This window comes from Sminthopsis crassicaudata, chromosome 6 (assembly GCF_048593235.1).
Source record: "Sminthopsis crassicaudata isolate SCR6 chromosome 6, ASM4859323v1, whole genome shotgun sequence".
In the NCBI taxonomy this organism is placed as follows: domain Eukaryota; kingdom Metazoa; phylum Chordata; class Mammalia; order Dasyuromorphia; family Dasyuridae; genus Sminthopsis; species Sminthopsis crassicaudata.
This window is the reverse complement of record NC_133622.1, coordinates 29262917-29287538: the sequence shown is the minus strand read 5'-3', so window position 1 is coordinate 29287538 and position 24622 is coordinate 29262917. Positions and strand designations below refer to the sequence as shown.

At 35.5% G+C, this 24622-nt stretch overlaps 1 protein-coding gene across 1 annotated transcript in view; it reads right to left on the bottom strand.

The window, feature by feature from the left end:
- Window positions 1-13191: 13191 nt before the first annotated feature.
- The window catches only part of FAM114A1 (family with sequence similarity 114 member A1), a 64185-nt gene continuing 52754 nt past the window's right edge, over window positions 13192-24622 (bottom strand). The window contains exons 11-14 of the mRNA XM_074275579.1: window positions 23158-23297; window positions 21275-21347; window positions 17353-17406; window positions 13192-14629 (exon numbers count right to left, since the gene is read on the bottom strand). Of these exons, the coding sequence (XP_074131680.1) occupies window positions 14528-14629; window positions 17353-17406; window positions 21275-21347; window positions 23158-23297 (369 nt within the window). The 3' untranslated portion in view covers window positions 13192-14527. The remainder of the gene's footprint in view (window positions 14630-17352; window positions 17407-21274; window positions 21348-23157; window positions 23298-24622) is intronic.

Genomic DNA, 24622 nt, shown 5'->3' with positions numbered 1-24622 from the left:
TCTGTAGTCATTATGAGTCCCAGAACAGTCCACATTTAATAGGAAGATTATAACGGTTGGTTGGCTATGTGTCTTTGAAGCCTTTAGCTTCTATTTTAAATTATTATTTCCCCTTTTGGGGTCATCTCTTCACCTGTAACACTTTTCTGTTTGGAGGGGTTGAACCTTCTAGAGGAAGACAAGAAAATAATTCAGAAATAAAGGAAGTGATTAGCTTTGTTTGACAAAAAAAAAATCTTGATTGAGAGAAAGCTGGTAATGGTGACTGAAAATATGGTTTGTTTTCTATCAATTCTGGCTCTAGGCTAAGTGGAATGAAAGTCCACTCCAGGAATCTTATGCTGAGGGACAATTCCTATTTGACTGTAAATTTCTTGAGGGCAGGGATTATTTTCTCTTTTATTCTCATATCGCTATACCTCCAGGGCCTTATAGTTTTGGAGATAAAAAGAGGTTCAGATTTATGACTTCATCAGTATGGAAGTTCCCAGTGCAGAAACTCTCTTTACTAATTGTAGACTGGTAATTTTTCTTTAAATTATAATCATAGCTTTAGAGCTGAAAGGGAACCACCTAATTAAATCTCTTAATTTTACAAATGAAGAAGCCAAAGTCTAGGGAAGTTAAGTTACTTTACTCAAGTTAATGCTGTAGGATCGGGGTGAGATTTGAATTTAGATCTTTTTATAAAGAGTGGAAGAAAAGAGGAAAAGGACCTGCATAAGGAAAGGAAATCATGTAGATGAGTTAGAAGTATTGGACTATAAAAGATCAAAGGCTGAATTTATAGAGGAAAAATTTGGTAAAATTTAGAAAGAATGAAAAACAAATAAAAGAGGGCAACCTCTAGACTCAGATACTAGTCCAGTTTCTAATTTTCCTTCCAGATTGAAAGAGGAACCGTATTTGGGAAAATTTAAAAGGATAGAAAAGAATTAAGAGGGACTAAGAAAGATTAGAAAGCAGAATTTGAAGAATAAACTCAAGAAAGATAAGGAAAAGATAGTTGGCAATACTAGGCAAGATATATAAGAAAATCCAAGTGAAAAAAAATTTTTAAATTAAAGAAAATTGGTGGTGGGGTACATTGGTGAAACCCATAGAGGACTGGTTTGAGGCTGAAAGAAAAGTCAGTATGGCTATTGATGTGAACTCTAAATCAGCTTATTCTGTAAATGTTAAAACAAGCCCGTTCTGTTCCTATAATCTATAATAGTCTCACATAAAAGAAGGTTAGTTTTCTTTTTTTTTTTTTTTTTTTTTTTTTTTTTTTTTTTTTATTATTATATATATATTTTATAATATTATCCCTTGTATTCATTTTTCCAAATTGCCCCCCCTCCCTCTATTCCCTCCCCCCGACGACAGGCAATACCATACATTTTACATGTGTTACAATATAGTCTAGGTACAATACATGTGTGTGAATATCATTTTCTTGTTGCACAATAAACATTAGAATCCGAAGGTACATGCAACCTGGGCAGACAGATATTAGTGCTAACAATTTACATTCGCTTCCCAGTGTTCCTTCTCTGGGTATAGTTATTTCTGTCCATCATTGATCAACTGGAAGTGAGTTGGATCTTCTTTATGTTGAAGATTTCCACTTCCATCAGAATACATCCTCATACAGTATTGTTGTTGAAGTATACAGTGATCTTCTGGTTCTGCTCATTTCACTCAGCATCAGTTGACCTAAGTCTCTCCAGGCCTCTCTGTATTCCTCCTGCTGGTCATTTCTTACAGAGCAATAATATTCCATAACCTTCATATACCACAATTTACCCAACCATTCTCCAACTGATGGACATCCATTCATCTTCCAGTTTCTAGCTACAACAAAAAGAGCTGCCACAAACATTTTGGCACATATATGTCTCTTTCTGCTCTTTAGTATTTCTTTGGGATATAATCCCAGTAGTAGCGCTGTTGGGTCAAAGGGTATGCACAGTTTGATAACTTTTTGGGCATAATTCCAGATTGTTCTCCAGAATGGCTGGATTCTTTCACAACTCCACCAGCAATGTATCAGTGTCCCAATTTCCCCACATCCCCTCCAACATTTGTCATTATTTGTTCCTGTCATCTTAGCCAATCTGACAGGTGTGTAGTGGTATCTCAGAGTGGTCTTAATTTGCATTTCTCTGATCAGTAGTGATTTGGAACACTCTTTCATGTGAGTGGATATAGTTTCAATTTCTTCCTCTGAGAATTGTCTGTTCATATCCTTTGACCATTTATCAATTGGAGAATGGTTCGGTTTCTTATAAATTATGGTCAGTTCTCTATATATTTTGGAAATGAGACCTTTGTCAGAACCTTTGTTTTTAAAAATATTTTCCCAATTTGTTACTTCCCTTCTAATCTTGTTTGCATTAGTATTATTTGTACAGAAACTTTTTAGTTTGATGTAATCAAAATCTTCTATTTTGTGATCAATAATGATCTCTAGTTCTCCTCTGGTCATAAATTCCTTCCTCCTCCACAAGTCTGAGAGGTAGATTATCCTCTGTTCCTCTAATCTATTTATTATCTCCCTCTTTATGCCTAAATCATGGACCCATTTTGATCTTATCTTGGTATATGGTGTTAAGTGTGGATCCATATCTAATTTCTGCCATACTAATTTCCAGTTTTCCCAACAGTTTTTTCCGAATAATGAATTTTTATCCCTAATGTTGGAATCTTTGGGTTTGTCAAAGATTAGATTGCTATAGATGTACCCTTTTTTGTCCTTTGTATCTAATCTGTTCCACTGATCTACCGGTCTATTTCTTAGCCAATACCAAATGGTTTTGGTGACTGCTGCTATATAATATAGCTTTAGATCAGGTACACTTAGACCACCTTCCTCTGAGTTTTTTTTCATTAGTTCCCTTGCAATTCTTGACCTTTTATTCTTCCATATGAATTTTGTTGTTATTTTTTCTAGGTCATTAAAATAGTTTCTTGGGAGTCTGATTGGTATAGCACTAAATAAATAGATTAGTTTGGGGAGTATTGTCATCTTTATTATATTCGCTCGGCCTATCCAAGAGCACTGAATGTCTTTCCAATTATTTAAATCTGATTTTATTTTTGTGGCAAGTGTTTTGTAATTTTTCTCATATAATTCCTGACTTTTCTTTGGTAGATGGATTCCCAAATATTTTATACTCTCAACATTTGTTTGGAATGGAATTTCTCTTTGTATCTCTTGCTGTTGCATTTTGTTAGTGATATATAAAAATGCCGAGGATTTATGTGGATTTATTTTGTATCCTGCCACTTTGCTGAAATTTTGAATTATTTCTAGTAGCTTTTTAGCAGAGTCTTTGGGGTTCTCTAAGTATACCATCATGTCATCTGCAAAAAGTGATAGTTTAATTTCCTCATTTCCTACTCTAATTCCTTGAATCTCTTTCTCGGCTCTTATTGCCGAGGCTAGCGTTTCTAGTACTATATTGAATAGTAATGGTGATAGTGGGCAACCTTGTTTCACTCCTGATCTTACTGGGAAAGGTTGCAGTTTATTTCTATTGCATATTATGCTTACTGACGGTCTTAAATATATACTCCTGATTATTCTAAGGAATAATCCATTTATTCCTATACTCTCAAGAGTTTTTAGTAGGAATGGATGTTGGATTTTGTCAAATGCTTTTTCTGCATCTATTGAGATGATCATATGGTTCTTATTAATTTGATTATTAATATGGTCAATTATATTAATAGTTTTCCTAATATTAAACCAGCCCTGCATTCCTGGAATAAATCCTACTTGATCATAGTGTATTATCTTGGAGATAATTTTCTGAAGTCTTTTGGCTAATATCTTATTTAAGATTTTAGCATCAATATTCATTAAGGAGATTGGTCTATAATTTTCTTTCTCAGTTTTCGATCTACCAGGTTTAGGTATCAGTACCATGTCTGTGTCATAAAAGGAATTTGGTAGGACTCCTTCATCCCCTATTTTTTCAAATAATTTATATAACATTGGGGCTAATTGTTCTTTAAATGTTTGGTAGAATTCACATGTGAATCCATCTGGCCCTGGGGATTTTTTCCTGGGGAGTTGATTAATAGCTTGTTCTATTTCTTTTTCTGAAATGGGACTATTTAAGCAATTTATCTCCTCCTCTGTTAATCTAGGGAGCCTATATTTTTGGAGGAAGTCATCCATTTCACTTAAGTTATCAAATTTATTGGCATAAAGTTGGGCAAAGTAACTCCTTATTATTTCTCTAATTTCCTCTTCATTGGTGGAAAGATCCCCCTTTTCATTTGTAAGACTATCAATTTGATTTTCGTCTTTCTTTTTTTTGATCAAATTTACCAAAGGTTTATCTATTTTATTGGCTTTTTCATAAAACCAACTCTTGGTTTTATTTATTAATTCAATAGTTTTTTTACTTTCAATTTTATTGATTTCTCCTTTTAATTTTTGTATTTCGAGTTTAATTTTTGGTTGGGGGTTTACAATTTGGTCTTTTTCTAGCCTTTTAAGTTGTAAGCCCAATTCGTTAATCTTCTCTTTCTCAATTTTCTTCAAATAAGCCTCTAAAGATATAAAATTTCCCCTTATTACTGCTTTAGCTGCATCCCAAAGATTTTGATATGATGTCTCATCATTATCATTATCTTGGGTGAAATTATTAATTGTTTCTATAATTTGCTCTTTCACCCAGTCATTCTTTAAGATGAGATTATTCAGTTTCCAATTACTTTTTGGTCTATTTACCCCTAACTTTTTACTGAATGTAGCTTTTATTGCATTGTGATCTGAGAAGAAGGCATTTATTATTTCTGCCTTCCTACATTTAATTTTGAGATCTTTATGTCCTAGTATATGGTCAATTTTTGTATAGGATCCATGAACTGCTGAGAAGAAAGTATATTCCTTCCTATTGCCATTCAGTTTTCTCCAAAGGTCTATCATACCTAGTTTTTCTAATGTTCTATTTACTTTTTTAATTTCTTTCTTGTTTGTTTTGTGGTTTGATTTGTCTAAATCTGAGAGTGCAAGGTTGAGATCTCCCACTATTATAGTTTTACTGTCTATTTCTTCTTGCAGTTCTCCTAACTTTTCCTTTAGAAAGTTAGATGCTATACCACTTGGTGCATATATGTTTAGTATTGATATGGCTTCATTATTTATGCTACCTTTCAGCAGGATATAGTTTCCTTCCTTATCTTTTTTAACGAGATCTACTTCTGCTTTTGCTTGATCTGAGATAAGGATAGCTACCCCTGCTTTTTTGGCTTTACCTGAAGCATAATAGGCTCTGTTCCAACCTTTTACCTTTACTCTGTATGTATCTCCCTGCTTTAAGTGTGTTTCCTGTAGGCAACATATTGTAGGGTTCTGCTTTTTGATCCAATCTACTATCCGTCTCCGTTTGATGGGATCGTTCATCCCATTTACATTTACAGTTAAAATTACTAATTCTGTATTTCCTGCCATCGTATTATCCCCAGCTTATGCTTTTTTCCCTTGACCCCCCTGATCCCCCTCCCCGATATTTAATTTACAGACCCCCCCTTGTGCCGCACAACCCTCCCTCTTTTTTTTTTTGGATCCCTCCCCCCTCCCTCCAAGTCCCTTCACTTATTCTCCTTTTCCTTTTCCCTTTTCCTCTCCCCCCTTTTAATGAGGTGAGAGAAAATTCTCTGAAAAACAAATATGTTAATTATTTACTCTTTGAGCCTCTTCTGATGAGAGTAAGATTCACACAATGATTCTCCCCCTCACTAAGTTCCCTCAGATATGGTGTATTTTCTATGTCTCTTCCTGGGATGTAGTTTCCCTCTTTTTATCACTCCTTCCCCTTTTTCTGAACCGACCTCCTTCCCTTTACTACACCCCCCTTTTTTTCTTTTATATCAGTAAAATCAAATTATCCTTGAGTATTTTTTATATACCCACAACAGAGTTACAGTTCTCAAGGTTTCTGTGTACCTTTTTCTGTTTCTCTTCAGTCTTGTGGATGTAGATCAAATTTTTTGTTTAAGTCTGGTTTTTTTCTTAGAAACATATAGAATTCCTCTGTTTCATTGAATGACCATCTTCTTCCATGGAAAAAGATGCTAAACTTAGCTGGGTAGTTCATTCTCGGTTGCAGTCCTTGATCTTTTGCCTTTCGGAATATCAGGTTCCAGGCCCTTCTATCTTTTAATGTGGAGGCAGCCAGATCTTGGGTGACCCTTATTGTGGCACCTTGGTATTTAAATTGTTTTTTTCTAGCTGCTTGCAGGATTTTCTCCTTTGTGTGGTAATTCTGCAGCTTAGCCACAATATTCCGTGGTGTTCTTTTTTTAGGGTCTATTTCAGAAGGAGTTCGATGAATTCTTTCCACATCTACTTTCCCTTCTGTTTCTATTATCTCTGGACAGTTCTCTTTGATAATTTCCTGTAAAATAGAATCTAGGCTCTTTTTTTGGTCATAGTTTTCGGGAAGTCCAATAATCCGCAGATTATCTCTCCTAGATCTATTTTCCAGGTCTATAGATTTTCCCAGTAAGTATTTGACGTTGTTCTCCAGCTTCTCATTTTTTTTGTTTTGTTTGACTGATTCTTGGGTTCTCTGTGAATCATTCATTTCTATTTGTTCCATCCTGACTTTTAAGGAGTTATTTTCTTCTTTCACAGTTTTTAGTTCTTTTTGTAAATGCCCAATTTCGTTTTTAAATGAGTTATTTTGCTCTATTGAATTTTTTTCCATTTCCCTAATTTTTTTTTTTTGAGAATTATTTTCTTTTTCCAATTCAGAAATTCTATTTTCTTGAGACTTTTTTATCTTTTCCAATTCAGAAATCCTACTTTCCTGTGTTTTTTTAACCTTTTCTAATTCACTAATTTTGTTTCCCTGCATCTCCTGTGAATTCTTTATTTTTTCCAACTCCAATTTCAGGACGTTGTTATTCTCTATCATAACTTCTCTTTCCTTGCCCCATTTTTCTTCGATCTCCCTCAATTTCTTAAGAGCTTCTTCTAGGAGAGAGTTATGTGATGGGGGGCAGGAATCGTTCCCCTTTAGGTTGTTATCTTCTGAATCTTTGCTGTTAACTTCCTCGGGGTTGGGTACCCGCTCTTTCTCTGTATAGAAGGAATCTATAGTTTTTCTAGCTTTTTTGCTCATACTTAAAAAATGTTTTGGGGTCTGTCTCTGGGGTAGGAAATTATTTACTTCTTTACCAGCTTCCTCCCAGACCGGATGGATGCAGCGGCCCCTGCGCCCGCGCTAAGAGAGAGCTCTGGGAGAGAGTTCCCCACCCCCTCCCTGGAAGCGCCTCAGAGGTGATTAGCACTGCTGTGCTTCGAGGGCGTAGAATAGTGAAGACTGCAGGAAGCCCAGGCTATGTGTCCGGGTGGGGAGTGGGTGTCTGCAGCAGGTGACGTAAGAAGCCCCTGCGCTCAAACTGGAAGTGTCTGCCAGAAACCGCGGTCCCTAGTTCAAAGGTTCCGCTTCTCTGGGACTTCCTGGAGCTGAGTTCCACTCCCTCCAGCTCAGCTAGGCAGTGTGTGTTTCCTTGGGCCGTATCCACCCACTTGTCAGTCTCTTAACTATTCTCAGGTGGTAGCTGAGGCCACACCCCCTGGTGCCGATTCTCTGCTGAGTCACCCCCAGGGTGGGGGGGTGGGGGGGAATCTAATCTGAGTTTTAAAATATTTTGGCTTTCTCTTCTGAACTGCTAAATAATTAGCAGAGAAGAGCTAACAGCCTGTGCCAGATTCCTTTACCTCAGTGGCTTCTCTGATCCCAGAGCCCCTCCCAGCGCAGTGGGCGCAGTGCGCCCCTACCCCACCGTCTGTGCTGGTCTTTCTTATTCCTCCCCTGAGAACTGACCTTTCCTGTTGAAACTCCAGATTCTCTTCAGCTGGTAAGTCGTGCTTCCAGTCCTTGTGGTATCTATCAGTCCTGAGCTAATTTTGAGACTTAATTTATCTAATTGGTTGTGAGGGAGTGAGGACGTTCACTGAGTCGTGTGTTTCTTCTCCGCCATCTTGGCTCCGCCCCCTCGAAGGTTAGTTTTCTAAGGCTAACAGACTGTCTTTTTGGTATATTTATTTAGTAAGTACTCTAGCAACCATAAGATGGTCAGTTTTCCCAGACTGTCTTATTATCACATCGAGGATAATCTCAATCATCTATTATATATCTTGCCACTCAAGTTTGTCCCTCTCTCACTTCTCCCACACTCCTCCCCTCCTCTTGAAACTCTGCCCTTGCCCCTGCTCTCCCCTGAGACTTAAAGGTCCCTGAACATGGAAGAACATTGCTTAATCATCTATGATTCTGCCTTATTTCATTACAATTGGTTAAACCCATGAGTTATTTCACATAATAAGTGGCAAATCTTCTGGGAAGGATGCCTCTGTCATGATTGTGTCATGTTGTGAACTGAATCATTATACTCTCCCAAACCTACTTCATATATACAATCACATCAGCTCTGATGGCACTCAAACTAAAGAAATCAAATTGAGTGAAGTTATACTTATTAAAAGGTGATAATTGGTTATAAGTTGCTTAGAACTGAGATGCAAACAACCAAAAGTATTTTTTAAAAGACTGAAAAATCTGACCCATTATGGAAAATAGCTAATGGTGCAAACACTTGTATTGAGTGCGCAAGATTTGTGTTTTTAATTTCTACCAGAGTCGAGTGACTGTTTTCTATAGAGGTACAAAAATAGGGAATAAGTGCAGGATTTGGGAAAGATTACAAGCCTGGTACTGAGGCATCATATTGTAGAGATAGGATACATGATATAGTAGTTATGAAGGTAATTTCAATTATCTAGACACCTGCTGGAGCTCTCTGCCAAAAATAGAACAACTAATGACTTCTTGATTTGACTTAATGATACTTTGAGTTAGTGATAATTTTAACCTCCAAAGTAGAGGAACTAACAAGGAAAAATTTTATTTTGCATCTAATTGTCATTAAAAGGGAGGAACTGAATTGTTAGAATAAAAACTATGGGAACCCTGGGGAGAAATACCTGCTCCTTTCTGGAGTCTGTGCATAATTTCTCCAGCTCTAAAGGTCCTGGGTGAATACTGGGTCAAGGAAGAGAATCTTGCCCCGAGCACCTGCACCTTGTGATGTTTTATAGGAAATTCTCAGAAAAATTCCTTTTCAGTGTCTAATCCCTTTGAGACCAATAGAAGAGACAGATCTGTCAAATGAATCAGCAGTGACTATAGTGCTGACATAATCTTATTACTTTTTGGCTGATAGCTCACGGGGAGAAAAAATGCTCTGTGATCTAGGCCAAGGTAAGTATATCTAAATGCAGAATGCAGGATTTAGTCCCTCTACACTCAGTCCCTGTGCCCGACCTGTTTGGATTACAGATGCTGATCAGGTTACTGGAAGCACAATTAATAAAACTAACTGTACAGGTTGTAATCATTTATTGTAACAGAAAAAAAGACCGTTGTAATTATGTAGAAGACTAATTGAATAGATTATTTGAGGAATTCAGGGAAAATGAAAATAACAGCTCCTTTATTTAGCTTTATTCAATAGACATGGTACAGAACAAATTATAGAGAAGTGGTTAGAGAAGCCAGTCAGTCAATCAAAAATCAAATCAAGTTAAAAAGCATTTATTAAGTACCTACTACGTGATGAGATACTAGGACTACAAGTACAAAGAGTGAAACAATTCCTACTCCCAAAGAAATTACATTCTAATGGGGTTTAGGGGCACAAATTAATTAAAGCATTACACGGCTGGGGAAAAAAACACCATGTAAATCATTAGCTGTGTATTGCCCTTGCTCTGGCTCCTGCCATTTTGGTGAAATAATCTTAAGCATATTTAAGAAAGATAATTCATGGCTTGTAAAAATTTTTTTTCCATTTCAACTCCTGTGACATTTTGAACTTTGATCAACTAAAAGGATGTGACGAAGGATAATTTTAGAATGTAAAGAACAACTCCTGATGACATGCTTTTAAAGCCCATTTTCAGAAGCAGATTAGTAAGCAATACTTTTTTGAGATCTAAAAGTATGAAAATAGGTTATATCCAAGAGTAACACTATAGGGCCACACTTTTTTGGAAATACTGGTTTGACTATGAGAAGAAATATTTTCTCAATGAAAGACCCATTTAAGTTCTGTGTAATACACAGTACACAGTTCCTATCTGTAGAGATGTTTTTCAGTAAAGAAGAGGAATTATTTTTTAATTTTAAATATTTTTAAGTGCTTGCTCTGCGGCATTGTGCTCAGAAATGATCTCAAACAGAAAATGTCCCCTTTTAGCTCCAGTATAATTCAACTATGACCAGGCTATTGTAGAAAGTAGCCATTGTTTATAAAATTCTGGGTACTCAATTGAAGGGAGAGCAATTGACTTCAAAATAGTCAGAGGGAAATCTCTGATTTATAACCCTGTACCCCTAGTACTTTCCAAGCATGAATGCCCCTTCTTTCACCCTTGAAAATATGCTGCCAAAGTAGTTCTTGCTGGTAAAAAGTTCCTGCTACTCCACTTAGCTAAATCTATTATTCACATAAAATTGAGCTAAGGAACAGAGCTTTCAGAATTGGAAATAACCTTAGAAGTCACATAGTTCAACTCTTATTTAACAGATGACAGAATCGAGAATTATTACAGGTCAAGTGAGGTGTTCAATGTCAAAGGAATAAGTGGTAGAACTAGGATTTGAAACCGAGTCATCTGACCCCATGCCCAATGGACTTTCCATTAAACTCTGCCGTTTAAAACACCTTTGTGAACTAGATCCAGCAAAAACAGGTAGTATCTTAGTCAGCAGGAGGGGATTTTCCATGGAGGTATGCTGCTTTAATGGACACCCTGTGTTGAACTCTGCTTGTTAAACTTGTAAATATATGCACCAATACCCAAGAGGAATGTTTCTTGAATACATTTTACTTTGAATTGGAAATACGCTTTTAAAGGTTTCATTTAATAAGGGTAAAACACAGCACATACCCTAATTTAGACAAGTGGCAATTTTGCATTAGGTACGAGGAAGAGGGCATTTTTGTTCAGTGTTGATGGCTCACAGTAAAGTGAACCAAACACATTTAAATCCCTAAAGGATTACTGAAGAAATAGAACATACCAGAGGAATAAATCCTGGATATATTAGCCAGCCAGTCAAAGTGTCAAAAACCAAGATGGCCAAATTCTGCATCCTGAATGTTGCTGACTTAAAGGCAGAGAAAAGGAGATAATTAAGGGATATGAATTGGCTATGTGACTTCATTGGCAGAGAACACTCTCAAGTTGAAGAAGTTCCCTTTGCCAAGGCAGGTGGGCATTTTTTCTGCAAGTTATGGTCTTACAGAATTGTGTAGGGCATTGAGACCTTGAGGGGCTGGCCCAAAGTCGCACAGCCAGGTTGTGTCCGAGGTAGGCCCTAGACACAGACCAATTCTCTGTTTGCTCTGACCCTTTCCTCTCTTTCTTAGTAACAAGGATGAGAAAATAGCAAAAATTAAGAATGTGAGGAAGGGTCCATGTCAATTATATCATGAATCATTTCAAGTATCAAAGTAAGTGATAAAAGGCATGAAGAAAGTGTGATTGAGTAAAAAAAAAGAATAGTTTGAGAAAGTAAGAATAGTTTTAAGTGATTATTTTATTATGAAAATACATAAAACCGAATCCCTTTTAGAATGAGACATTATTTTTTCAATTTTTGAATAGCTTTTTTCTTCTTCTGGATATCAGGATGTTTATGTCGCATTAACTGCTACCCATGAAAGTAATCTTCCCCTGTGGGCTTAAAAATCTAACTAGTGAAATCTTGCTCTTGGCTCCAAGTACCTTTTTAAAATTCCACACTTAATTAATTTAATGTCTGCAAGGCTCTTTGGAATTGCAATATCTTACAGCAAACATGATTCTGCATATATTCTTCTCTTGCTTGCACACTGAGTGTTTGAAAGGCAAATACAGAAGTTTCATAACCCTCACACTGTTCTTCAGGAAGCAAGATGAGGTCCCTACTCTCAAGGAGTTTATAGTCTGATGAATCTGATGTGGTCATGCATTTATCAAATCGATTCAAGTTTATTCAGCTGAATAACTAGAAATCTCTTCGTACAGTAAGAAATCATTTAATAGCAACAGATAGATACATTCCATATCATTTAGGAAAATATATAATGAACAAGAAACCAAGTATTAAAGACAGTCTCTTATTTTCCTTAAAGCTTTACATTTTGTTCTGTAGGGATATTGCAAATATATTTTAGATTTAGTAAATTGTAGTAGAACTCAAATTAAAATTTCCAGGACTGCTTTCTCATCTATAAAATAATAAGTACCTCAGAGGATTTTGGGGTCTTAAAATGAGATAATATTTATAAAACACTACTTAATTCAGGTTATTATAATAGAAGCTTCCCACAGAAAAACATTTTTTTTTCCAGATTCTATAGCAATGTGTCTTTATAGTTTCCTCTTTTGGGCTTTCTAGGCCATCATACCCTTGATACATGAAATTCTGAGGAATTTCACAACAGGGGTTTGTGAGGGTGGGAGTGTGTGTGGGCTGGAGACACCCTACCAAAGAAATAAATAAAGGGATATATGTGGACAAAGGACTATGTAGTTGTGAGAAGGTTTGTAAACCAGATGGCCTTATGTGGTATTGAGTGGATTCGCTGGCTAATCTCGTGATAATCCTTTCTGGATTTTCAACAGAGCTCAACAGGGAAGAGAGTAGTCAGAGTTTGCAGCAGAATTGACATGGAAGGTGAGAGATTCATAAATGTGAACAATCTTTTGTAGTGATGACTTATGAAAGTCTTCCAATATTTTATTTTTCCTCAATTAGATGTAAAAATGATTTTTAAGATTCTTTTTTTAAAAAAAAAGTTTTGAGGGGGCAGCTAGGTGGCTCAGTGGATAGAGCACCAGCCCTGAATTCAGGAGGACCCGAGTTCAAATCTGTTCTAGACACTTAAGACTTCCTAGCTGTGTGACCCTGGGCAAGTCACTTAACCCCAGACTCAGAAAAAGAAAAAAAAAAGTTTTGAGTTGTAAATTTTATCTTTCCCTTCCTCTTTCTCCCCTGCTCTCCCACAGATAGTAAGTTATCTGAAGCAGTTTCCTAAGGGTTTTTCTTATTATTCAAGTCATGTAAGCATCATCTCCATATATAAATGAATTCATAAATAGCAATTTAATTTCAAAGACCATGATACTTAGGCTGATTCAATTCATATTTATTATGCGCTTTTTTTTTTGAGGTACTGTGTTAAGCTCTGGGGATAAAAAGCAAAAGAAGCAAATAAGACCAGTTCCTACCCTCAAGGAGCTTACAGTCTGATAAAGCTATGTTGTCATGTAGTTATCAAATCAATTCAAATTTATTCAGCTAAGCAGCTGAATAACTAAAAATCTCTTCTGGTATGAAATCATTTAATAGCAGCAGATTGTTACATTATAAGTCAATTAGAAAAATATATAATGAACAAGAAACCAACCAATTATTAAACACAGTCTCTGTTTTCCTTACTCTTTACATTTTGCTCTGCAGGGATACTGTTAATATTTTTTCAAATTCAGTAAATTATAGTAGAACTCTTAAATTAAAAGTTCTTTATTACAGATCTGATTACATCTCTTGAGTACATAATTAGACAGCATATATTGTCATAGAATTTTATTTTATTTTTACTGTCATAGAATTTTAGAACTGGATAGAAAATCAGAGCTTATTTGGTCTAAGAATTCTTAGTTTGAGGTCTGTAAAATTTAAATATATATATTGATAACTGTATTTCAATATAATTGGTTTCCACTGTATTTTATTTTGTGTATTTAAAAACATTCCCAGAATGGATCCATAAGCTTCACCAGACTGCCAGCAGAGTCCATGACACAAAAACGATTAAGAACCTCTCATCTAGACTAAGCATGTTTATGTTTACATGTGTTTACAGTGAGACACCAGAGACTGGAGAAATAAAGTCACTCGCCCAAGGTTACACCATTGGCAGAGCCTGAGTTCAGGTTCCCTATATCGCCATACACTGGGTGCTTTTCCGCTACACCATTCTGCCTTACTATTTAGATAAAAAATTCATAACATGTTTTCTACATCACAATTTAGTAGAAACTTTAAGTTAAACATTTAAAAATTAATACTTGAAGAATAGGAAATTTGAAACAATATGCATAAGAATTCAGGATCCTGGGATCTCCAGACCCAGTGTGATTTACCAATTAAAGCACAGGAATTATTTTTTTATGAGGAGATATAATCAAGCCAACACTATTTTGAATATACTTGCCATTCAAGTTTAAATTAATATGAAGAAAAATATTACTATTTGAAAAAAAAAAAAAAAGCTATTCTAACAACCATATACAGTAAGAGAAATGTATTTAAACATTTATTTCAATACTGTCTGTGCAAAACTGCTGTAGTGTCCTGTGATGGGCCTTCGGGAGCCACTTTTCTCTGAAGACAGCCCTTAACCACAAACATGACAAGGATGTGACCGGGGCTTCCTTTTACACGCTGATGGATTCTGGCAGCTGTCACTGCTCTTCTTTCAAACAATTGGTTTGGATATGTGAAATCTGCAGAACAGGAAGCAACAGCTGGAAAGCATCCTGGATGTATGTAGTACTATTGGCACCCTAATGAGGGAGGAGAAAAAGTGTGGTTGAAGAACTATTCTTAGAGCTGAAAGTTGGAATCATCCCTTCCAGTTTGATTGCTCACCACCATCTCATCCTTTCCCACATGATACTTCATTCCATTTCCTTAATCACTTTGGAATATGAATGAAATCTAAGTTCATCAAAATGAGTCAACTCTTAATTATGAACTCTATCAGGTAGAAAGATTTCTACAAAAATGGAAAAAGAATGAAAATAAGTTTCTGGGATATATTAAAGAATGACATTCATTAGCCTCTATACCTAACCTGTTTCTCCATCAGTCTGGAAATCAAGTCAAGGAAGAAGTCTTAGTTTATTAGCAACAAAACAGATAATTAATTGATCTGAGGAGGAGATCTGGAGCAAAACACTTGAATTTCTAGGAAATCCTGGAGAGTACTATCCTCTCCACCTAGAAGTGTCTGCTTTCAATTAGGATATGTTATAGGTTAAATTGAAAACCGGTTTAATGTTCAGTGTTAGCCCAAAAGATAGTTTATGAAAACAACAAACTCTCAAACAACTTCAAAATAAAATCCCTCCTAAACTTCAAATCCCAATATTTGACAGATGAATTCATCTTTGATGTCCTAACCCTTTTCTCCCCAACTAATTTTTTTATATCACAATGCCTTTGAGGAATAGAAAGTAGGAAATATTTTCTTAGTTAACGTTACTAAACTAAAAGCCACTTTAGCTTAATCTAAAACTTTAGCCACCTGCTAACAATTACCTGCAATACACCTTATTGGCCTGAATATTGGCCCTTCAAACCTGGTTGGTACAAGATCTGAATGTGGCCTTGAATTGGATCCTTAGTGAAAGAAAGCCAATGAAAGTAATAAAGATGAAGTGAGAAATAGGGACAAAAATAAATAAAGCATTGCTATCTGAATTGGAGAAAATTGCCTTAAAAATCTCTTCATGGGAAATAAATATTTTAATAGATTAATTTTGCAAGACTATTTTATACATCTTTCAAAGAGGAGGTCTTCTTTTGGGTGGGTGGTTGGGACTATATTTGGGGGTAGTTTCTATTCAGGCCAATAAAGTATATATGACTCTTGATGGTACTATTTTATATTTATTTGGGAACAACTATTTTAGAATCAGTAATGTGTGAACTGGAAAGAGCTTTCAAAGACCCAACAACATTTTACAGATGATGAGGAAAACAATTAAGCATGATCTTTAGGAAACCTGGCTATGTGTATATAGGAAACTCCTGATTTATGTTAGGGAAATTTAAATATCCATGGTATAAAACTTTGGGCAGAGAAATCCAGGTTATCCTAATCTATATCTCGCCATTGAATCCAGATGGCATTGGAGGAGAAAGTGAGGCTGGTGATTACCCAGCCTTCCCTCACTTAAATTAAGTAATTTATTAAATTACTTAAATTAAATTAAGTAATTAATTAATTAAGTAATTTAAAATGCAAGTGCATTTTGTGACATCACCTCCCTGATCTTTTCAAGAAGGAAGGACAAAAAACCAAGAGTACCAACATATATGTTCTATTGCAGGGAATACATATGTGTGTGAATAAATATACACACATGCACATATATGTATAGATACATATATACACATTAAATAACTATGCCCCCATACATGATATATTTTGTAGATAGACCCTCAGTTGATTATTATTGAATTGAAAGGCAAATATATTTAGTGAAAAGATAGGTAAATTTGATGGTCAGGAAATCTGGGTTTAAATTCTAATGCTTCGCCTTACTCTGACCATGGATTTAATCTCTCTCTGAGTTTCCTCATCTCTAAATTGTGGAAAAGAATATCTGTATCAGCAATTTCAAAGGACGAGTTTTGTAAACTTAAATGCACTATATAATGTAAATTACTACTATCTTGTTAAGTCCTGTAGCTCTAAGCACTTGCTTATATAATGGCCCACATTTTCTTCACAAAAAATTCACTAAAATTCACTTTACCTACCACAAGTAGAAAACAGTAGAGTTTTCCAGAGCTCTCTAGAACCCACCTTCGTGAATGGGGAAGGGTATTATATTTCCTTTATCTTCTCCCACATCACAGCCCCAAGCAAGGTCACAGACGATACTGGGGTAACCTTAGTGATTTTGTTATAGGAGATGACGGTTAGGGTGTGGGCCAGGGAAGAGCAGGCCTCTTGAGTTTTGTGTACAGATAGACAAAAACCTGGCTATTGCATCACTTTGTGAAGCAAAAGACATCTGTCACATCTCCCAACCAAGACTGGTCCTCATTGGTCAAGAAGACCCAGTGAATGTGAAAAGGAAAAAGGTTTAGATTTTCATGAGACCAATTTCAAGTTTTAGACTGCCACAGAATCCAGTAACTATAGTGTTAAAACTGGTGTCAATTTTTCCAGCAACACATCCAGAAGCCTTAGGCAACAGTTGCAGAAATAACATGCAAGGCTAGCATTTTTCTTTGCACTCACAAATCCTTGGAAATGTAAGTATTGTTCATTTACTTCAGGGTTTCCAGCTAGTTTCTGCACACACACACACACACACACACACACACACACACACACACACACACACACACACAAAGGGCTGTTGATGAGATAGCAGAGAATTACAGTACCATTTTCTTCCTAAGAGAAAGACATGGAAAATGTATCCTCCACACCTGCTTCTTTTCAAAGGCACTTTATCAAGCCATCCCCAGGTGACAGTTAAAAGCTTACCTCTAACAAAACACTATTGATCATTGGGTTGAGGACCTCAGCCTTCTGGTTGCTCTGTCAAATCAAAACACAAATCAGGTAGATTGAAGTCTATATTGCAGGTCCAAATACGCTGATCTCAGTGAGTAGAAATTCATTCGCTTTGTTAAGGGGTCGTTTGTGAACCATGGATTTGTGAATTAAGAATAAAAGAGGTCTTGAGACATCACAGGAAAATAGCATTCTAATGCTTCCCTTCATCCTGATGTCTTGGGGAAAAATCCTGGATAAAGAATCCGAATATCTAGAATCTTGTCCCATCTCTGTTATTTAGAAGCTATATGACCTCAGGTGACACACTTAATATCCTGGACCTTACATCTCTTATCTGCAAGACCAAGCTACAAAGAATGATCCATTTATTTTAGGGCACTCTTGTAATAGCATGTGGAAAAATATATATGATTTTAAATTAATATTCTTCTTAGTCTAGATGCTATGATTTTTAATTAAGCATTTTCATTACAGACCTTCAAAATCTATATAATTTACACACTGATACATAATTTGACTCGGGCCAGCAGAAAATTAGTTTTTACACTCCCATATAGAGCACAAAGTGCTAATAGCACATTGCAGGCAATAGAGTAAATGAAAATTTATTCAACAAATATTTATGGAGTATATATTATGTGTGAAGGTCCAAGCTAGGTACAGCATGTATATAAAATTATGCAAAATTCAGTATCTACCCTGAAGACATTTATAATTTAGTTGAGGAATTTCTAATGTAGTAAATAAATACTAGTTGGATAACTGATATTTGACAGTATCCCTAACCTATATATGAATCGGAAAATGATACTAATATCTTTAGAAACATGTTACTATTTTCAAATAAAAGTCCTCGCTTTCTGTGACCAGTTAAATGTCAAATTATATTGATATGACTGTGAAAGAGTGAACCATAGAATGAGGGCGGGGATAAGAGCTGGACTTATATGATTGGAAAAGGAAGTTCCTTGCATAGAGAAACTCCTTCTACCAATACAAGTAAGCAACTTTTCTGCAATTTATGATCTTAGAGAATTTCCCAGAGGGGCATCAGATGAAATTGCTTCCTCAAGATAACAGAACCACTTGTGTCAGAAACAGGATGTGAACCCAGGCCCACATTAACACATTATGAGGAAAAAAAAGGAAACATGTGGTCATTTTTCTCCCTTTTCTTCTTGCTCTTCTTATCACTTTTATGAAGGCAAATAATAGTTGCTGAATTAGATTGCACTGCAAGGAATTAAAACATGAGCACTTGGAAGGAGTAGATGGAAACCTTAAATAGTAATGTCTATAGGATCATAGAGTGGGAGGAGATTTCAGGGAACACCTAGCTCATTTCTTACAGTTGAGGAAACTGAGGCAATTGAAGTGACTTGCCCATGTCACAAAGGTAATAAGTATGAGAAACCATATTTGAATCAAGGTCATGTAGGACAGAATAAGTTTCCTTTGTTCAATGAAATATGAATAGATTTTCTCTGTTAAGATAATGGCTTTCTTCTAAGGAATTAAACCATTTTCGGCTATCATCTGATCTATCTTTACAGGGGGATAGTACTTGGGAAGTAGCTACTTTTCCCATTCTAAAGAGGGAAGGAACTAGACTCATAATTTCATTGGTATAGGAGTTCACTGGATGAGAGAACTGTCTGTACCAATGCAAATGGCCACTTTCTTATCAATTTACAATTTGAGCGTTGTCCAGGGTCCTGAAAAGGTTGTGTCTTGCCCACAGTAGCACTATATGTTTCAGAGACTAGACTTGAACTCATTTTTTTCTTGGCTCCAAGATCAGATCTCTGTCCACTACACTACAGTGTGGTTCAGTGGAAAGAGGTGGTTTATATGCCAGAAGACCTCATTTTAATTCCTGGTTTTTGTTATCTATGTGACGTATGTGATCTGTAAAATAAGGGGGTTGGACTTCACCTTTAAAATTATTCCATTGTATGGAAATAAGATGTTAGGTCCCTTAGATTATATAGATATTGGTGAGGCTGGGATTATAATAAGGATTCCCCTCCAAATCTAGCCACTTACTATCCACCATTTTACCCCTATACAAAAGGGGGGGGGGAATTCAAAGGGTTTTCCTCATTGCATCTAAGATGATAGTCACAAAATTTGCCCCAACACAGTAGCTTCAGATACCGATCAATTATAGTTATTCCACTAGAGACAAAATAGCATGTACTGAATATTATTTCTAGGGATAATAAAATGGAGTTCAGAGAGAAACTCCTTTGAAATGTAATCCTTATTGTCAGTAACCAGAAAATCCATTATGATATTTGCTCTCAGTTTATCTGATTATCAATAAACTGCTGAAATATAATCAAAATGAGGGTAATAAAATGACAATGATTTTGAGAATGTACAAACAATTTAAAGGAGTCTGGAGAGCTATATAAACCCATTAACTTCTAGTTATGAATAATGGCTGTGTTCTAGGAGCTAGAAAAAAACTCCCAGAAATGATGACTTAAAATTCATGAATAATAGCTTCACAATACAAGTACTATTATATTGTAAGAGGACTTCCAGAGTAATGACTACTTTGATATTTTTCCTTACTTAAAATATAAAATTCCACCAAAACTCCATCATCTTTTGCTGAAAACTCATTGTTCTAGAATTCTTTTAATAAACATTTTTTTCAGATATGGGAGAACTTAGGAAACTCTTAATTTTATGCATATAAAATACATAAATATTTTATTAATCTATTATAAGATCTCTCCCCAAAAGAACACAAGTTCCTTAGGATAGAGACTCACTTTTGAATTTGGATCCCCAAGGCTCACTATAGTTCCTACGATATTGTAAGCATCTAATAAATGGTTGTTGATTGGTGGATACGATGGCTAGAGAACTACAGAAGATAATAAATAGTCATTTGCCTAGTGGACTGTGAAATAACTTGCATAGGGTCATTAGCAAATTGGACAATATAAAATAAATGGTGAAAATGATAAAACCAACAAGCATGACTATAAAGTAATGAAGCTGGGCTTTCCTGGGGTTTGTAAACTGGCTCTAAAAGCCAATCCAAAGCAGAAGAAATGGCATAAAACACAGCAAAGGAAAGTATTTGAATGAAATAAAAAGTAAATGACATTAAAGAATATACATGGCCTCAGACCATAGAATATCCCCATTTTGCAGATGAGAAAACTGAAGTCCTGTGAGGTTAAATAATTTCCCCCAATTATACAATTAGCTACCGTAGTGGCCAAATCAGAACCAAAATCTTTGTCCTCTGACTCTCAATTTCTTTTTCTGAGTCTATATGTTGTCACAGAAAGAGATGAATTTGGAGGGAAAAAACTGGGTTCAAATCCCATGATGGGAACAACTTCGGGCAAGTTAGTCTCTTCAAGTCTAACTTTTCCAAGGGGGATGCTTATATTGCAGGGTTGTAAACCTCCTAATTTTATACACATGTGAAAGGTTATTACTTATCACACCACCAGTATGGTATCTTTACATAAAAAACCACTAACCTAGTTTTTCTAAACTGCATTTAAGGTATTATTTGGCTAAATCTTGTTGGAGAGGTAAATTTCCATTGAGCAAACCCACCACTCTTTTTATTCCCTTACAAATTCATCTCACTATTTAATATTAAATAGATGCCGGGCAATATGGTGCTATCATTAGACAGCTGGCCTCAGAGGCAGGAAGACCTACTTTCATTTCTCATCTCAAACGTGTACTAGCTGCATGACTCTGGGTAAATCCCTCCATGTTTCTCCCATTGTAGGACAGTTGCAAGTTTATATTGGTAAAAGTTTCCTCACTGGGAGGGCACCCTACTTTGATGAAGTCGCAAGACCACACCCCCAACCCCCTGTCTTTATAAAAAAAAATATCATATTCTTACCCCAGTCATGGTTAAAAAGTCAGAAAACTTCTTAGATAAGGAAGCCACTTCATTACACATTGCACTGGTTAATCTGAAGGAAAGACACATGAGACACATTATTTTAAAATTATTTTTAAATCAAAATGCTGAGATCAGAATCTTAATAAGTTATAGATTCATTTTTGCCACTGGAGATTATTTTTTTTTCACTTCATAAGTTCTGGTCAACCAGATAATGAGTGTAATTACTATGGATTCTGCTTTAGTTTAACATAAATATTATGAAAAACACATTTTGATTTGGATGCACTAGCTGATATTATTTGGTATGGGGGTTAGAGTTTGAGGAGAGGAGTGAATGATTCTCTTTTAATACCCTATCCTATCACTTTAATATAAGGAAACTTCTGATTTGTATAAAGCACGAGTACATCCCATAATTGATATAATAATTATTATAATTTTACTGTCTACCCATTTTTCCTTTCAAAGAAATCTTATTCTCTGGGAATGGGCTCTGGTGAGGGGAAGCAGCCCCTAAGCTAAGGGAACAAAACACTTTGAAGGAGAGACAAGAAGCACCGAGTGCCATGTGAGTCCCATCACTGCCATAACTTAATCACTATCTCTCTTCAGGTCCAATGTTGTTTTTATTTGTGTCCTCAGCCCTTAGCATGGTGCTTTACAAAGAGTAAGCTCTTAATAAGTGTCTTTAATTAGTTCATTCACTCATGTAGGTAATTATGAGATTGCTACACATGGTTAGAGCACTTAGACACGTTCTGAAGAGGGGAGACGGTGATTGTTGCCAGGGTGGATGAGACGCTGACTGTGTATTTTCCAGAGGATCCATTTTAGCTGTGTGGAATATTTGCAGAGGCTTTCCCATGCTCCTACAACATGTAAACTGATTGCTATCCCATAGGCAATTAGACTTCCTAATAGTGGCTAGGAGTCCAAGCCTTTGTCTCAGGGTACGCTAAGTTGGAAGTTGGAAAGTTTGGGGAATTTTTAAGAAAGAGAAAAAGACAAAGTTGAACTGAATATATTCCCTGAGACGAAGAACTATTTCATGTATTTTGTGTTTGTATCTCTGATGCTCAGCACTGTAACTTGCACATTGTAAGTGCTTAAAAAATGATTGCTGACTTGATTTGACTGTCGTATACCCCTAAGAGATTGTAAAAGTGAAGGCTGAGACTGCCTTTATTTCCCAGCATGTAGCATAAGAGATACTTAGTAAATATTATTGAGTTGAATCGTGAGTAAAAAAAACAAAAATAACTCTTCTGACTTCTTAAACTTTTTTCCACTTGTGATCCCTTTTCCCCTGGGAAATTTTTTTTGCATGACCCTATGTATGTAAGTATATAAAATAGGCAAACAAATCAAACGCTTACTGATAATAAATCATAATTTTGCGATCCCCACATTCAGTTACAAGACCCCCTATGGGTCACAAACCACATTTTAAGGATCATAGAAGGTTTAAAGGAGACATTTCTACTATAGTTTTCAGTCTAACTTAAAACAATTTTGAGATTTTTTTCCTTTGGTTCCCCTGAATCTCTGTAACTGATGAATTGCCAAGGAAAACTGACTGAGGCTGACTCGTCAACCAAGAATTTTGTGGTGGAAATTTATTTACACTGAGAATGCCTGTATTTCAAAGCATCTGATCTACTAAAATTGTCAATATAGCCAAGTTCCTGTGTCTCCTAACACATTCCAGGCAATCTTGGGGTGGTAACTCCTGTAAGCACTTATTTTCAAAGCAAAATGGAGGTTTGTTGATATAGAATCTTAATTTTTATGAATCCTGAGATGGATGAGGATGGAAAAAATACCAAATTATTATAAAAGGCACTGAAAGATTTTTTTTAAATTAAAGTTATATTTACTTGGTAAGAACTTTTGCTTGGTCCTGAGCTGGTTTTTCCTCTTCTTGGCCATGAAGAATTAGCTCTGCTACCTTATGAAGTTGTTCAATACAGCGTGCAGTTACTTCAGCAAGACTTTCAATCGATAACATGTACACTTCCTGTAATGAAATAACAAACAGCATAAATATTCGTACATAGAGACTGAGAGCTACTATTCATTTTGAGCCCAAGGACGACACAAAATGAAGCTTCGTGCTTTGAATGATGATTTTTCTAGATGTGACTGAATATTATCTGTTATAATGTACTAAAATACCATGACAAACTGTAAAAATAATTTACAAGTAGAAATACTAGCCATTTGAATTGGAAATACCACGCTCAGTGTTATCAAGCTGAAAAAAATATTTCTTCTTAAAATCTTTATGTTTCATGCCACCAAAATCCTTGGCGTTGTCAAATGATTCAATATCAGAAATGGAAATGATTTTATCAGCAAAAATGATATTATAGAATGGACACTGGGGCAGCTAGATGGTGAAGTGGATAGAACGCTGGTCTTGGAGTCAGGAGGACTTGAGTTCAAATTTCTTACTAGCTGTGTGACCCTGGCCAAGTCACTTAACCCCAACTGCTCCCCTATCCATCCAAAAAAGAATAAGCTTACTGCTGTAAGCTAAAACTCACAGGACTCTTCCATCTTATTCTGCCATCTTCCTACTTCATATGTGAGCTCCTTGAGCACAGGTTCTGTCTTTCTTGTCTATTTGTATCTTCAGTTCTTTATTATAGTGTTTTACATGTGGAAAACACTTAATAAATGCTTTATTCATTCACTCACTTTTCAATAGCTTTGCAAGCTTACAGCTGTAAGTCCGTGCTTCTCAATGGAGATGCAATCCATTCATACATTTTCATACTCTGCATCCATGCAAATATTTCAGGCCAATATTATTAGTTTTTATTATTTATTTATTATTTTTTAAATAATTATTATATAATAATTGTGTATTATCATTTCTCTTGAAAATATTTTATTGAATAAATGATTGCTTCCAATATTTAAATATAACATTAAATAATTATGGTAAGTAAGAAGGACATGGAAGACTATGCTATATTATTTATAAAGACATCTATGATGTTTTATAACATGTATATGTATACATAATTAATTTCCCTGGATGTAAAATTACTATGCCCTTAATAAAAATGTTTTCCCTTTACAATTCCTATAAATCTATGAAGAATTGTCAAACTTATGAGAATCTGCAAATTGGCTTACCTAAGAAAGTTGATATGTATTTATGAAATTATCATTTTCTGGAATGGTGGAAAAAATAGTGCTATCATAACTTAAAATAAGAAGTGTTGATTGTAAGAGCTATTGTTGCTCTTTAATTGTTTATAAGTCATTTTTTACTCTTTATGACCCCATTTAGGGTTTTCTTGGCAAAAATATTGTGATCGTTTGCCATTTTCT